Source organism: Mytilus edulis, chromosome 14 (assembly GCF_963676685.1).
Source record: "Mytilus edulis chromosome 14, xbMytEdul2.2, whole genome shotgun sequence".
Classification (NCBI taxonomy): Eukaryota; Metazoa; Mollusca; class Bivalvia; order Mytilida; family Mytilidae; genus Mytilus; species Mytilus edulis.
Genome location: NC_092357.1, coordinates 35,247,784 through 35,265,345, shown reverse-complemented (window position 1 = coordinate 35,265,345; position 17,562 = coordinate 35,247,784). Strand labels below are relative to the sequence as shown.

Genomic DNA, 17,562 nt, shown 5'->3' with positions numbered 1-17,562 from the left:
TTTTTACATATTTGAAAGGGTCCAAATTTCCTATTTCATAAAGCTTTTTTGAATACTCAATAACATTATCTATATATTTTTAGGGCTTTTTTAGAAGAAGTGTTCAGAAAAATATGCAATATACCTGCCATAAAGACAAAAACTGTGTTATTAATAAAGTGACAAGAAATAGGTGCCAGTATTGTCGACTACAAAAATGTTTTGCCACAGGGATGTCGAAAGAAGGTATGGAAGAACGAGGTGAATTGAAACACAGGTAGAAAGGGGTTTGTACAGATGACATACACCAGTTTTATTTGTTCACAGGTTTACATATTCTCAGATAGGTAAACAGCTATTTTTCTGGCTTATATATATTTATGAAAATTTACACTTTTAAGATGAGTAAACACCAATTTTGCTGGTTCATAAAGGGATGGAAATTAGTCGAGACACAATAGCCCATTGCCACATTAAAGTGTCCTAGATTACTTATATTATATAGGAATGAAAACCAATAGGAGCACAAAAGGCTTCCTTAATGTGACATGGACTATAAAAAACAATTTACTAGTAACCCAGTCAAATTCTTAAGTTTGCACAAATTAAAATGTTGTAAATAAAACTTGGCTGATAAAATAACAGACTGAACTTCTAGAATTAATAAAGTAGGAGACAAGCTGTCATATATTTGGGAAGAGCTCTGTTACATCCCTGCTTATAAATTCTGTAGACATGGCTAGGCATGGGGTAATGCTAATATGCAATTGTAATGAATGCCCTTTAATGCGTTACAGTTTCCAAACTCCTTAGAAGTTTTTTGACAGCAATCACAAGACTGTTTTAAGGGCATACGATACAGTTTTGATCCCGTATTTACAAGTTGATGAAAATTTGCATATTGGCTATTTTTTTTACCTGATTAAATCAAATATGTAATAAAAAATATACCTTCATGTGCTACTTTTTGAGTTAAATGAGATCGAAATTTTGTATATTTGCTCAAAATTCGGATTTGTGGCCGTATTTTTCCTTTTGAAAGAAAGACATAACTTTTTTGTTTTAAAAGATAAACACAAATTGTTTTTTGTTTAATAATTTGTAATTTCTGTATTGTATAATAATTCTAAAAAATTTATGCATTTTTTGTTCAGAAATTACTCATATTTATCAAATGGTCAAGAATGAGAAAAAAACGTCATTTTTTGCTGTATATTTTTCAAAATAAAAAAATTGCACTATTTACAGTTTTATAAAATTTGGTCCACATAATCTCCCTGCAAAATTAAACAAAATGTCGTTTTAAAAAATGGGGGTCCATGCACTCGTTTTCAAATTAAATCAGTTTGAATGATAAAAATCAGTCGAAAAATGCATCTTTTCCTGATATGTCACAGTTTGACGTCGCGAAAATATCATTTTACGTTAGCAACGTAATTACCTCCGCTGTAACTGTATCGTATGCCCTTAATATGTCTTACAATGACTTAGAATGAGAATACAAAAGAAATTCTCATTTTTATCTTAAGGTAAAATTTTCTTAAATCATGCTCTAGGAGGGAGGGCCTGGGGGGATATTACTGAATACTGATTACTGATATTTATTGCCACAATATCTTTATTGCAAAAAATTTTAAAACATGTAAATGTACTTTATTGAATGGGTCCTATTTGGTAGTGTTACATCTTACAAAGTCTGTATTAACTGTCCAAATCATTTTGCATAGCTTACGTAAAAGTTTGTGATTGGGTCAGTTCAAGGGGATCCACTAATCAGTGATTTTGCTAGCGCTCGTCACTTTCGTATTTTACGAAAGGGTTTTCTCATTGACGAAAGTATTTCAAATCAATTTCGTCACTTTAATTTTGAAAGTGTACAAAAAAATTAGCAATAATTACTATAAATCTACCTGTCTTCATGTTTTTGACAAGTTTATGACCTCCAGGTAATTAACATTTTCAACAGGTGTTACAAGTTGTGATTACAACTAATCCGCTTATCGCCATCAGATGGGTCACTAATCCGTAATTTATTAATTAACCCCATAATTGAATGACCATCATAATTATTTCCCCAGGAAAATCAGTCAGTCGGCATTTCAACAACCAGGAGTATAATTTCGTCATTTAATCAAAAATGTAACAACCCAGACAGTTCGCATTTGAATTTCAATATTTTCCAAACGATCACAATCTGAAGTTAATTTGTCGTAGATTCGTCATTCGAAGGCATTTTCGTCATATTTGATTTAAATTTTTATCAAAAACTTTCGACAATTTCCATTTAAAATAAAGAACTTTCATGTGTTTATTCAAAAAGTTCACTAGAAATGTTTTAAACATGTGCTTCCTGTATTGTGTTCTACGCATGCGTGAAAGTATCCCTTTGACTATTTATAGACATTAAAAACGTAAAATACGAAATCAATTAGAATCAATTAAACGAGAGACAAATATATATCTCTTACTAAAGGAATTTAAATCGAAAAATGATAATTTCCTGATGAATCCGGACTCGTTTTGAATTTATTATCCACGTGTCACTTCCCGTTTTCGTTTCATTTTAAAACCGAAAGTAGTAAACGTGATCTATTGTTGATTTGTTTACAACCTCCTTTCAGTCATTATTATCGTTCCAAAAAGGATATTATACATTTCCAACTTGATAGAAATGATATCCAAATATCGACTCAGACGTTTTATAAGGATAATGATTATGCAGTGAAATAATCATTGCAAATTAATCTCTGCTGTGATTCCTTGTATAAAAAAAATAGAATCCAACTTTTGTTGGTCAGGAATGACCCCTGGAATAAACTGAAGAGAAATTGTGAACTAAATTTCTGGATTCCATGTCAGAACCTTTCATAATAATGGCCAATACAGTCAAATCATACAATAACTGCCAATCATGCTGGTGCCTCAATCCCTTAAAATCTGACTAAGTCAAAAGATGAAGCTAGTAATATACATCATTGGTTTATTGCTTATACACAAAATAAGGTTGATTTTAATAGAGCGCAAAAGTGACTAAAGCCCTCAAAATCCTAGCTTAAACCCTGCCACTAATGATAAGTCAATGATTTATATGGTATGCATTGGTAAATCTCATAGTTCATTGACTTAGGAAGTTTTGCTGTGGGGGATCTTTTATCTATATTGAGGTATACACAGATCAAAATGATCATGGGAGGTCAAATTTATTAAGTGAAACCTGTTTATACTCATTTCATTTGCCTAATTCCTATTTAATATTTAATAGATCTTGACTAGGCAGATGTATAGAAAATATCATGTGATAGGACTCTTAACCTCCACATTGAAAAACTCCCACTGTCTAGGAAAACCTGTATTGGAATTGTAGATATAAGCAATTACTATTATATGTATTGTAGTTGAGGGTGTTCCAGAAAATACTATGTCCCCCCAGGGACTGCAATTTTTTTTTAACCCCCATCACACACAGAAATAAAAATAAATTAAAACAAAACTTCCTTTGCATTTTGGTATTTCAAATACAGCCACCCACATGAAATTAAAAAAAATATCCTTCCCTGGTGGGGGGATATAGTATTTTATGGAACTGCCCTTAATACAATTAAATTTTGTTTGTGATAAGATCTATCTCATTCTTGCTGTATCAGCCATTCATGATGATATCGACAAGGTTTCAAATGCTTTATGCAAACCCTTTTCTGCATGACGTAACCTCATTAATATTAATCATAATTGCAAAGGCTTGAAAATCCCTATTACGTCATTTTGTGTGAAAAACTTCTTCCTAAGGTACATGTATAAAAGAAATGTACATATATGTTATAACTTTTTTAATATCACACAACCCTTTACCAATATATTGGTGTTTCCTTTTGATGCTGATATGATATTGAAATCACCTTATGATATTCCATTTTATGCAATGTAGTATACAATGATTTTATGTGCAATCAATTCAACTGCAATCCTAATGTATCGGTAATTCATGATGATATCAAACCCCTAATCTGTGTTGCATCATATTATGTGAAAAACATCTTTTTTATGCCCCACTTCGGGCAATATGTTTGATTCCCTCCTCCATCTTTTTCCTTCGTTCATCCATCTGTCCTGCTTCAAGGTTTAAGTTTTTGGTCAAGGTAGATTTGAGGAAGTTGAAGTCCAATCAACTTTAAACTTTGTAGTACACATGTTCCCTATGATATGATGTTTCTAATTTTAATGCCAAATTAGATTTTTGACCTCAATTTCACTTTACACTGAACATAGAATATTATAGCGTGAGTTTGGTATCCATGTACTATGGACATTCTTGTTAAGTATATGATATAAAAATTGTATATATGACATGGCTTTTTCAATATTACACCGTATCAACCCTCAACAAATATTATCCTTAGATATTAACAGAGCTGTTAAGATTATATTAGTGTTTAAGGTTTTATACAGATGTTATATTGAAAAAAGCCCAATACTATCCTCCATATATTCTGAAGTAAACCTGTGATTAAAACTGATATTGTCACCTTTACAAAGTTATCCTAATGTGCTAATTTAGTATTTATTGTGTGGTGTTTGTGTCAACAATTAACATCGTGTGATTGTCATTAACTAACAGCTGATAGCTATAGAAACACGGCAAAAGGTCAAAACTACAATGGGGGTGTTACACCCATGCAATACAGGAATAAGTTTATTTCTACGTACTGTAATATAAGATGTGAGACTCCTTTCTCACGAGTCACCATGCAGACTTCAACAACTGGCAAAAACTGTAATCTATAATATGTAAATAAACTCACTATTTATACCAGGTTTAAAAATTTGAAAGCCAGACCTGCTTCTCTTCTTAGGCTAATGATGACTTTTCAATACTGTAACAGTTTATATTTTACTGAAGTATACACATCAATTAACATGCTTTATAAAGTAAACCAAACTATCTTAAGTTGTTAACTATTCATAAGATAATAAGAATAACAAAAAGGATCATTTATTGACCATAAACACAGTTCAAGATTTTTTCCATTGTAATCAGAATGTAATAAAGTAATCAGGATTACAGGGCATTTTGAAAAGTAATTGATTAAATTAAATTACATGTAATCAGATTTTTGGCTGATTAATGATTACTTGATAAATTGTAATCAATTACAGCTGATTACAATTACAATTACAATTACCCCAAGTCTGCAAAAGACTCATCAGTGATGCTCAAATAAAAAAAATAAAAAAAGGCCAAATAAAGAGTGACTGTGAAAAGCATTGATGACAAGACATTCCTTAAGGTTTTGCCAAATAAAGCTTAGATAATCCCTTTGCTGGTTAGAACATCCCTAGTATTTCGAGGAGAAAAAAATGAATTCAATGCAATACACAAAGAGTTAATGACTACATAAGTAGGGCCACATTTAAAAATATTTTGGCACTTTTTTTTTTTTTTGTCAGAGAGAAATTTAAGTATCAGAAGTCTATTGGGTCATTCCAGTTAATATCTACTAAAGGGGGATGGATGATCCTCTCTGAGGGGTGTAAAATTTATACATCTTAGGGGTGAAATTTTGCGTTTTTTCATCTGTCACATACACTTATACGCAAAAAACTTCTGAAGGTCATGCAGCAGTAAATGATAATAATTACATCTAAGGGGTTACAAAAATGCCTATTTCAGATCTTAGGGGTGCTTTGGAATGTAGACAGTTTTGTATCATGCATTATCTAGCATTGGATATTATATAAAATTCTGATGGGTACAATCCTTGCAGTAAAACATTCTGAGAGGTAATTTTTTCCCATGAAAGCCCATCCACCCAATATGAACAGAAACTCTACATCTGATAGGTCTTAATTTTTAGATCTGATGGGTAGTTTTTCATGATGTTTTTTTCTGATACATATAAAAAAAAAATCCTCCCCATCCATCCCCACCTATCAGAAATTAACTGGAATGGTCCATTAGTCTTCATGCCTTTTTGAATTAAAAAAAAAATAACATCAGGTCAATAAAAGATTTTGAGTAGGCAGCTATTTTCTGGGTAGGTAGGGTGAGGGCAAACAAAACTATTCTTTTTTGTGGCCTAGCCCTACATAATTTCAACAACAAGCAAAACCCATGCTGTATAGTTAGCTAATATGGGCATCAACATGACATACAAAATGTAAAACAGTTCAAACATAAAAAGCTACAAGTTTATTTATGACAAAACAATAAACAATTTTCAGATATAACTGACAACTGTGAACGACAAAAACTAAATATCAGGATTCTGACTTGGTACTTAAAGCTGCTTCATATAATTAATGGCAGCTCTGTGGTTAAAAACTCTTTGGCCGAAAATAAACTGACATAGCAAAAAAGAAAGAAAAACAAACAAAAGACAAACAGCAGTACTGTGGATTCTTCATTATTGGGGGGATATCAATTTTCATGGATTTTGTGGATAAAGGTGAACCACAAATTCTTATGTTCAATGAAATGCAATTGTTCTATAGGCTTGTATGCAGACTTTTGAAATACACAAAATATTATGTCCATTAACATGATTAAGACGCGATGTTTACTGAATCTGCAAAAATTGATACCCACGAAAAATAAATGAATCTGCAGTATACAAAAGACACATGTAATGAATAACTATTACCATAATAACAGCATTACATCACAATATTTGGTGAAATTGAATTTCCTTTTTTGATATATAGATTTTAGCATATTGTCATTTTGATAATATTAATAATATTTTCTAATCAACAGCTGTAAGAAATGACAGGAATAAAAAGAAAGTGAAGCGACCAGAAGAATTTACCCAGTCTGAAGAGCTGACGGATGATGAACAACTGATGTTACAGGAGATACTGGATGCCCATAATGACACATTCCATAAACAGTCAGAGACTTCATTGTCTAGGGTACCAGTAATCAAAACAAATGGCGTGGATGCTGAAAAAGCTGAAGATAAAGAAGTAATTTGTTTTAAAAGAATTATTGTACATAAATTATTATGCGTAGGTTTACTAATTTTTGTCACTTTCAAAACCATAGACCACATTATTGCTGTTAAAAAAGAGCATGGATGTATTGAAATCAAAAAGGCCATGACACTTATTATTGAAAAAGACCAGGACACATTGTTATTAGAAAAGATCAGGACTCATCGCTTTATCTTAAGACCAGAACAGGTTAAATAAATATCAAAAAGACAAGGACAACAAGTAATACAACAAAAAATAAGTTTTCAAAGCTCAGCGTTCAAAACTAAAGACTGAGCAATACTTAAAGCCAACAAAAAAGGTGCTCCTAATAGATAAGCAGATACTGCTCGACATCTGACACCACTTAAAAATTCCATAAACATGAATTCGGGATTGTGAAAAGGGAAATTTTACTTTTGATTATTTGTGGTAGGTTATTAATTGTACCATGTTCTACTCTCCCAAGTCCATTCGATATGCATGTTGTATTTGATGATTGATGTAAAGTATCCATAAACAAAATTAGGCTCCTGCCAATCCTATGTTATCTTTTATTCTAACATCATATGATACAGATAATTTATTTTTAGGGAGAAGAGAAAGGGAAGATAGAAAAGATTATGTTATGGGAAAAAGTAACCGAGCTGTCTTCAAAAGGAATTATAAAAATCGTTGAATTTGCGAAAAGGATACCAGGTTTTGCAACGTTATCTACCTCAGATCAAATCACGTTACTTAAGGCAGCATGTTTGGAAATCATGGTAAGATATTATTTAAATAACACATAGCTGAAAGAGTGATAGAGCAGATTGTTACCCTGAGAAAACATTTGTCTGCAGCATAACCGAGATTGACAATGTCTTTTCCCTTGTATAAACCAATCAGAATCCTGCATTTTGACATAAAGTATCATAAATTCATCTATTGGTACTGTTTGACCATTCGATTATTTGATACAAGGGTCATAATTCAGATCATATGCTTCAAAACATATTTGAATTTAAAAAGCAATTTTGTGGACCTATGTTTCTCTCTTTTTGAAACCTGTTTTAGCTTGTATTCTGTTAAATATTGTGAGTATTTAAATGATTGTGATACATCAACATCCCCTTATTAAATGCATAAAAAAAAATTACATGCAAATTAAAATTTGAAATATGTGTGATGGATTTACCAGACTTTGTGACTTACCGGCTCATAGTTTCTATTTCATCAGTTCTGGAAAGTCAAGACTATATTTAAAGTGTACAAATAATACCAGCCAAATGAATTGCCACAAAAATAAAAATAAAATTTTAAAAAACGTTTCAACAACAGAGCCCTTATTTGACAAGCATGACCGTTAACAATTTTATAGACTTTTATTCTACTTTTAAGATTTATGCAAAAAAGTGCATTGAATAGCATATGCATGACATTATCAATGCACATATGAAAACAGATATATTCAACTCACTAAATGACAATTTGAAATTTCATAAAATTTATAACTTGGTGCATGAATCATTAAAGTACCTGATCTAATATTATCAATTTGTTTAGTAATATTTAAAATTTGAGTTATTTTTCTTTGTTTATAATTGTAGTTAAACCAACAACAAAAAATTATATCTTCAATTCATATTATTGCCTTCCAATTTAATGATTAATTTTAAAGTCATAAGAAACCTCAAATTTAAAAAAATAATGCATATGTTTTTTTATAACTCAATGGATAGTTTTCATTATAAAACTTATGTACATATACTTTTTTCTGAATAAAATTCTTTAATTTATTCATATTTAGAAGAAGTTTACTTTATTTTAATTGCTTCCTGCAATTCCCCAGACATATTTTCCGTATGCAAAGTGACCTCAGTGTGACCCATCTCGTAAAAATCCAGTGATCGCAATACACATGGATGTCCTTAAAATAAACTATTATCTGAATTTACATGTTAAACACGTGCTCAATTTCCATGTTGTTTTGTTGATTTTTTGTCGATTGTTGACAAACAGGTGACAATCGTTAAACTTCGGCTGCAAGAACTTTAATTACCTGCCATATTTTCACAACTACACTGAAAAAAAATGATAAATTCGTGCACAGAAGACTAAGTTTATGATGTTTGTATGCATTGGTTCAAAAATTGGAAGAACATTATTTTTCACCGGTCACTCGTTTCTTATGACTTTAAGTTCCATTTCAAAATCAATGCATCTTTACTCTTCAATGCTGACAAAATAATATATGATGTGATGTCCCAAAAATATGTAATATATTTGCTATTGGACATGAATCCATCAACAATCAAGCAGTCCTATTTTACAGTTTTCCTTATTTAACAAGACATTACTTACAAAATATTTGTACCCTTTTACAGACTTAGTTATGATGTTGACAAAGATATTTTTGATTTTAACGATGGTATATATTTTTAAGTACTTATGAAATATTTTTCACTCTTACAGATATTAAGGCTTAGTTCTAGATATGATGTTGACAAGGATGTTTTGTGTTTTAATGATGGAATAACATTAGATCGTCAACAGTTACGTAATGGCGGATTCGGTTCGCTCACTGACACTATATTTACATTTGCATCTTCCCTTAAATCCATGGAAACGGATAGTTTAGAATATGCAGCTCTGTCTGCCGTGTGTTTAGTTAGTAATGGTAAGTTTATTTTTATGCCCCACTTACGATAGTAGAGGGGCATTATGTTTTCTGGTCTGTACTTCCGTTCGTCCGTTCATTCGTCCCGCTTCAGGTTAAAGTTTTTGGTCGAGGTAGTTTTTGATGAAGTTGAAGTCCAATCAACTTGAAACTTAGTACACATGTTAACTATGATATGATCTTTCTAAATTTAATGCCAAATTAAAGTATTGACCCCAATTTCACAGTCCAGTGAACATGTAAAATGATAGTGCGAGTGGGGCATCCGTGTACTATGGACACATTCTTGTTTGGGTAAAGATTGCACAGATATCTTAATCTGCCTAGGCTTATCACTACCTTTTTGATACACAAAACATAGTGCATTGATCATAACATTCTATACATCCTATCCATGAACATTTACAGAAGTTTATAAACCTAAATATATGCTCAGATATTCAAGTCATTAAATGATACCCATGTCAAGAAAATAAAATTACTTATTGCAAGATGCAGGAATCTAATATCTGCTCTAAAAATCTAAATGAAGTCATCTATAAAGTAATCTTTAAAAATTGGAGTTATCTCCCATTGTCAAGAATAAGTTGAATCAACTACAACCAATGCTATATATATAGATCTTGAAATATTTTTTAATTTTACTTCCCACTGATAAATTGAGGTAATCTCTACCTTTTAGTGCTTATAAGCAATTTGATTAAAAAAATATTATGGATAAACCTTATTACTTTCTTGTTAAATTGCTGTCAAAGAATGTAGTGCCTTATGGGTAATTGGTTGACCATATGAATTTTCTTCAATTCCTTTTACCTAGATTTTAAAATTAAATATGTAGATATTAAGAAGATGTGATATGATTGTCAATGAGACAACTCTCCACCAGAGACCAACTGACAAAATTTAAATTAACAAAAATAGAAAAAAAATGTACAGCCTTCAACATTGAACAAAACCTATATTGTATAGCAAACTATTAAACTCCTCGAAAAGACAAATGTGAACAATACCAATGAGAAAACAAATGGCCTGATTAAAGTACAAAACAAGTGAAAAGCAAATATGATGACCAGCAACAAACCAAAACCATTGAATTACAGGTTCCTGAATTAGAACAATAGGACACCAGAAAAACAAACAATGAAAATCAGTTGAAAAAGGGGTGTCTCATCAGTTAGACACAAAGATTACAAAAAAAACCAATAAACAAAAAGGACCAATTTGAGAGTACTCAGTTACTGAAAGCCAGATCAGAAGCAACTAATGAAAAAAAAAATCTATTTCATGAACATTTACTTATCTTTATTTCAGATCGCTCAGGTTTAGAAGATCCAGTCAAAATAGAACATTTACAAGAACCTATATTAGAAGCATTAAAACATTATATCCGACAACGGCGGAAAGAATCACCTCATGTGTTTGCTAAAATGATAATGAAATTAACTGATCTCAGGTCTATAAGTGTGAAAGGTTGGTATAACTTCTAAATGATCTTCTGTCTACATCTTTTTAGCTCACCTGGCCTAAAAGTGAGCTTTTCTCATCACTTGGCGTCCGTCGTCGTTGTCGTTAACTTTTACAAAAATCTTCTCCTCTGAAACTACTGGGCCAAATTAAACCAAACTTGGCCACAATCATCATTGGGGTATCTAGTTTAAAAAATGTGTCCGGTGAACCGGCCAACCATCCAAGATGGCCGCCATGGCTAAAAATAGAACATAGGGGTAAAATGCAGTTTTTGGCTTATAACTCAAAAACCAAAGCATTTAGAGCAAATCTGACATGGGGTAGAATTGTTAAACAGGTGAAGATCTATCTGCTTTAAAATTTTCAGATGAATCAGATAACCCGTTGTTGGGTTGCTGCCCCTGAATTAGTAATTTTAAGGAAATTATGCTGTTTTTGGTTATTATCTTGAATATTATTATAGATAGAGATAAACAGTAAACAGCAATAATGTTCAGCAAAGTAAGATTTACAAATAAGTCAACATGACTGAAATGGTCAGTTGACCCCTTAAGCATGTTAAGGAGTTATTGTTCTTTATAGTCAATTTTTAAATTTTTACTAACATTTTCCACTGAAACTAATGGGCCAAGTTCATTATAGATAGAGATAATTTTAAGCAGCAAGAATGTTCAGTAAAGTAAGATGTACAAACACATCACCATCACCAAAACACAATTTTGTCATGAATCCATCTGCTTCCTTTAATATTCACATAGACCAAGGTGAGCGACACAGGCTCTTTAGAGCCTCTAGTTTTTTTTTATTTTGTGTTTATAGGTATTGGAAGTCAAATGGTTAATGATGTAGAAATTTTCAAAAGGCTTTTAAAGCAGACTTTGGTAAAACCATATATATCAAAAATATGAAATTGTAATTTTTCTTCATTCTATGAAAATTGGTACCCTCCAAAATAAATAGGTCTTCATGATCAGTTATGGAAGGTCCTGTATACATTTCAAATCCAATTTGGAAATCCTTGACATCAAATAACAAAGGGAGATAATTTGATATAATAAATGTATGAATAGAAAAATTTTGGATGTATCTCAATGTGACAAGTGCCAAGATATAATTGAGAAGTGAATACATTCTGGTACATGCAATATTATTCCTTATGCATTATGGGCACATATTTTAAAGGAATGTATTAATTCTAAATTGCATTAATTTAGATTCAAGAGAAATCAAGTTGTTAGTTTCAATTATTTTTTATACATATTTGAAACCTCTTGTGGTGACATGGAACTCATCTATATTTTTCATGAATAATTGTTTTGGCCTTTTGGAACCCAACTCTATTTTACCCGTAGAATGAAGTGCCTTTTGTATCTCTACCATAGATAATATTTCTGTCTTCTTTTTACAGGTGCTGAAAGAGTATTACATTTACGGCTGGAAATGCCCGATGAACTTCCGCCATTAATTATAGAAATGTTGGATAGAACTGAAAATGTTTGTATACCATGACGTAATCAAAATTCTGCTGTTTGTGTTAGAGCGTATCTTCCAAGGAATTCTGGGTAATCTTCCAGTTGTCTGATTTATTGTAACAGATATTGGTAAAAATCTTGTGAAGGATTTTGTTTTACTTCATGGTATACCTGAGCAAAGTGATAATTATGTACACAGATTATGTTTTACATCTGTGAATTGATGACTTGGGTAGAATTGACGATCGTTGTCGTCGTATATATTTGAATGACAGATTCTTCCCAACACCAGAATCGTAACATTTGAATCTGTTTCAGGAAAGGAAAAAATCTCCAGCTTTTTACTTTCCATTGCAGAGAGATTATTTATCCCAGATTACTATTACTATCATTATTATACATTCATCTTGACGTATGCTAGCATTTGGATGCAAATGATTTTTCATGTGTAAAATATGAACCATATTCATATTTGATTTTTTTTAAGATAAACAAAAGAATAAACTATTTGTCAGATTTACAGAATATGTGCTCACTCATAAGTAATTTGTAAAAGTTATCTATGAAAATCTCAGGTTTAGTTTTCATATCACAGACATTGCTGTATTCAGATTTTAAATTTAGGAATTTTTGTTTTTACATATTTTTTCGTGCAGAATTGAAAAGCAGTGGCGGATCCAGAACTTGTCCTAAGGGGGGCCCACTGACTGACCAAAGCGGGGGCTGCTCCAGGCATGCTTCAATGATTCCCTATATAATCAACCAAATTTTTGCCACTAAAGGGGGGCCCGGGTCCCCCAGGGCCCCCCGCCCCCCTGGATCCGCCTATGAAAAGGTAAAAATAATTTACAATTAGAACTTGGAACTTAATTAAAATTCAAAAACTTGTTTGCCTTTAATAAATTATTGACTTTTTTGGTATCGATTTTCTAGGATTTTGTGGATAAAAGGTTAATCGTGGATTTAGATGTTCAAGGAAATCACCATTTTCTAAAGGCCAGTATCGAGAATGTTTAAACCATGAAATCATGTTTCCACAAAAATATTTTTTTCCTCAATCAACAAAATGGGTACCCATGAAAGTAAATAAATAAAGTAAGAATTTATACTTGTAGAAACAGGCAGGTTCAATCACTGTATTTAATAACCTTGTGTCTTTTGATTGTATTATGTGCAAAAACTAAGAAATATCTGTGATACTTTATGATATTTAGAGAACAAGTTTTATTTGGTTGATTTATTAAGATTGAATTTTACCAACAAAGGGAGATAATGTATTCCAAGTCAACTAAATGTTTTTATAACAATTTAGTTAATGTTAAGCTTCCTATTGAATAAGACTGCTATTTTCTACAACAAAATCTTCCTTTTTAACTGATATATGTTTGTAATTTTGTGACTCAATTTTAAGAAGAGATGAAAATCTGTGCAATTGAATCGTAGATTTTACAATAGTAAATGTTAAAAAAAAAAAGCATTCTTACATTCAAACTGTTTGGCACCCCTTAAGATGTGTTATTTTGACTAATGTGCTATTAAAGTTTGTTTTTCTTCCAAACATTTAAAAATGTCTTATGTGAAATGTGGTTCATTTTTCAACAAGAACAGAAAATATTGTCAAAAAGTGGTATTTCATAGCAAAATTTTTCTTTAATTTATACTGAACTTCAGGGTACTATCTACACACTCAGAAAAATTAGTTATAATGTGAATATTTTTTTACTTAAATTCAAAGTACTATCTTTACAGTCAATTAATTTAGCTCTAATGTGTGATTTTTTTTGTGCTGTCAACTATGTACTAAAAGTTTTAAATGTGAAAGTTGGAGTTGTTGATATTATGAACTATGTACTAAAAGTATTAAAATGTGACAGTTTAGTTGGTGATATTAAGACTTTTGTCTTGTGGTAACTTTTGGTTTGAATGTAATTTTTATGACTTTATTTTATTACAGAATGGAAGCTCCTTGTTAAAAAGCTACAATTAGTTTTGAAAAGAAATATGTACACACTTATTTAGTTTTTCAGTGCCTGTGAAAAGTTTAATCACTACAAAAAGTTTTAAAATATTTATTATCAACTTTAAAGCTTCGATAAAATCATCCTGTAAAAGGGAAAAATATCAAACTTTTGCATTTTTATGTTTAATAAAAACATCAAAAATTTCTTATTTCCAGTTGCCTGTATTGCGCAATCACAATTTTTGGAGCATTCTTGTTTAGTCTGCATGTTGATAGTATCTATTATACTCTACCTTACAACAACAAAAATACTTATATTATCAGATAGCATTGACAAAATGTTTAAGGATCTATGTAAGAGCTTATTTAAGTGTTTCAAATTATGCTTTGAAAGTCTTCCTTTCAGATAAATGCTTTCTTCAATTTAAGTCATATCTATTAATCTTATTTATTGCATTTACAACATAAAACTCCATTTTGAAAAAGAAAACATTTTTGTTGCAAGATGAATACAAAATTTATTTAATGTGTATGCTAGATAAATAAATTTCTAGAACTTTTACATACTTGTTCATAATATAGATCAGTTTGAATCCAAGGCAATTTCATAAAAGAAAAAAAGATAGCATTTGATCATTGAATCTTTTTAAGAATATTGTTATATCTAATATACAATCTGTGAAATTCTTACAATGCATTCAATTATATTTTCCAGAATGAATTTATAGAATATTTGATCTATGGTTTTAAATACTCTATTGTATGAGCTAGTTTTATTTATGTCTGTTGGTTGTGTATATATATTATATATTAAGTCTACAACTACCTCATGGAATAAACTATAATCCTATGTATTTGAATTTATTTATTTTACCTATAAACATTAGAGGAATGACTTTAATATTTTTTCTGTCTATTCGAAATAACATAAAAAAATTGGTGCACACTGAATAACGCGCATAGCTGGTTATTTAACAGTGTGCACCACATTTTTATACGATCGTCGTATATTGCTATCACGTTGGCGTCGTCGTCCGTCGTCCGAATACTTTTAGTTTTCGCACTCTAACTTTAGTAAAAGTGAATGGAAATCTATGAAATTTTAACACAAGGTTTATGACCACAAAAGGAAGGTTGGTATTGATTTTGGGAGTTTTGGTCCCAACATTTTAGGAATTAGGGGCCAAAAAGGGCCCAAATAAGCATTTTCTTGGTTTTCGCACTATAACTTTAGTTTAAGTTAATAGAAATCTATGAAATTTTGACACAAGGTTTATGACCACAAAAGAACGGTTGGGATCGATTTTGGGAGTTTTGGTCTCAACAGTTTAGGAATTAGGGGCCAAAAAAGGGCCCAAATAAGCATTATTCTTGGTTTTCGCACAATAACATTAGTTTAAGTAAATAGAAATCAATGAAATTGAAACACAATGTTAATGACTACAAAAGGAAGGTTTGTATTGATTTTGGGAGTTTAGGTCCCAACAGTTTAGGAATTAGGGGCCAAAAAGGGACCCAATTAAGCATTTTTCTTGGTTTTCGCACCATAACGTTAGTATAAGTAAATAGAAATCTATGAAATTTAAACACAAGGTTTATGACCATAAAAGAAAGGTTGGGTTTGATTTTGGGAGTTTTGGTCCCAACATAATAAGGGGCCCAAAGGGTCCAAAATTAAACTTTTGTTTGATTTCATCAAAATTGAATAATTGGGGTTCTTTGATATGCTGAATCTAACTGTCATGACTGTGTATGTAGATTCTTAACTTTTGGTCCCGTTTTCAAATTGGTCTACATTAAGGTCCAAAGGGTCCAAAATTAAACTTAGTTTGATTTTGACAAAAAATGAATCAGTTAGGTTCTTTGATATGCTGAATCTAAAAATGTACTTAGATTCTTGATTATTGGCCCAGTTTTCAAGTTGGTCCAAATCGGGGTCCAAAATTAAACTTTGTATGATTTCATCAAAAATTGAATAAATGGGGTTCTTTGATATACCAAATCTAACTGTGTATGTAGATTCTTCATTTTTGGTCCTGTTTTCAAATTGGTCTACACTAAAGTCCAAAGGGTCCAAAATTAAACTTAGTCTGATTTTAACAAAAATTGAAATCTTGAAGTTCTTTGATATGCTGAATCCAAAAATGTACTTAGATTTTTTATTATGGGCCCAGTTTTCAAGTGGGTCCAAATCAGGATCTAAAATTATTATATTAAGTATTGTGCAATAGCAAGTCTTTTCAATTGCACAGTATTGCGCAATGGCAAGAAATATCTAATTGCACAATATTGTGAAATATCAAATTTTTTTTTAATTAGAGTTATCTTTCTTTGTCCAGAATAGTAAGCAAGAAATATCTAATTGCAAAATATTGTGCAATAGCAAGATTTTTTTTTAATTGGAGTTATCTTTCTTTGTCCAGAATCAACTTAAATCTTTGTTATATACAATATACAATGTATATTCACTTTTTACTACCAACTGATAAATTAAAATAATCTTTACCATTCAGTGATAACAAGCAGTTTTTTTACATCTTAATATTTTATGATGTATTTAAATGAGTAGTTATTGTTGCAAACTCCATTAGAAATTTTAATTGAGATTAGTTTTGGAATAAGGGAAAGGGGGATGTGATTAAAAAAATTGGGTTCAATTTTTCTCATTTGAAATTTCATAAATAAAAAAGAAAATTTCTTCAAACATTTTTTTGAGAGGATTAATATTCAACAGCATAGTGAATTGCTCTAAGAGAAACAAAAATTTTAAGTTCATTAGAACACATTCATTCTGTGTCAGAAACCTATGCTGTGTCAACTATTTAATCACAATCCAAATTTAGAGCTGAATCCAGCTTGAATGTTGTGTCCATACTTGCCCTAACCGTTCAGGGTTCAACCTCTGCGGTCGTTTAAAGCTACGCCCTGCGGAGCATCTGGTTTATGTTATTTAGAATAGACAGAGAAAATATTACAGTCACTTCTTATAATTTAATTCTAAATTCTATTTTAAACCATAGAAAACCATGAAAAAACGTTGATGACGTCACGGTCACATG

The 17,562-nt window shown here is 30.9% G+C and overlaps 1 protein-coding gene across 4 annotated transcripts in view; it reads left to right on the top strand.

The window, feature by feature from the left end:
* Positions 1-15,357, top strand: part of LOC139503253 (retinoic acid receptor alpha-like) — a 31,232-nt gene extending 15,875 nt beyond the window's left edge. For 2 of the 4 annotated variants that reach the window (XM_071293015.1, XM_071293016.1), the window contains 6 exons: positions 84-240; positions 6,731-6,939; positions 7,539-7,709; positions 9,400-9,604; positions 10,916-11,074; positions 12,480-15,357. In XM_071293015.1, coding sequence (XP_071149116.1) covers positions 84-240; positions 6,731-6,939; positions 7,539-7,709; positions 9,400-9,604; positions 10,916-11,074; positions 12,480-12,580 — 1,002 coding nt within the window. In that variant the 3' untranslated portion in view covers positions 12,581-15,357. The remainder of the gene's footprint in view (positions 1-83; positions 241-6,730; positions 6,940-7,538; positions 7,710-9,399; positions 9,605-10,915; positions 11,075-12,479) is intronic. The other 2 variants (XM_071293014.1, XM_071293017.1) reach the window with 1 other exon arrangement.
* The last annotated feature ends 2,205 nt before the right edge of the window (positions 15,358-17,562 follow it).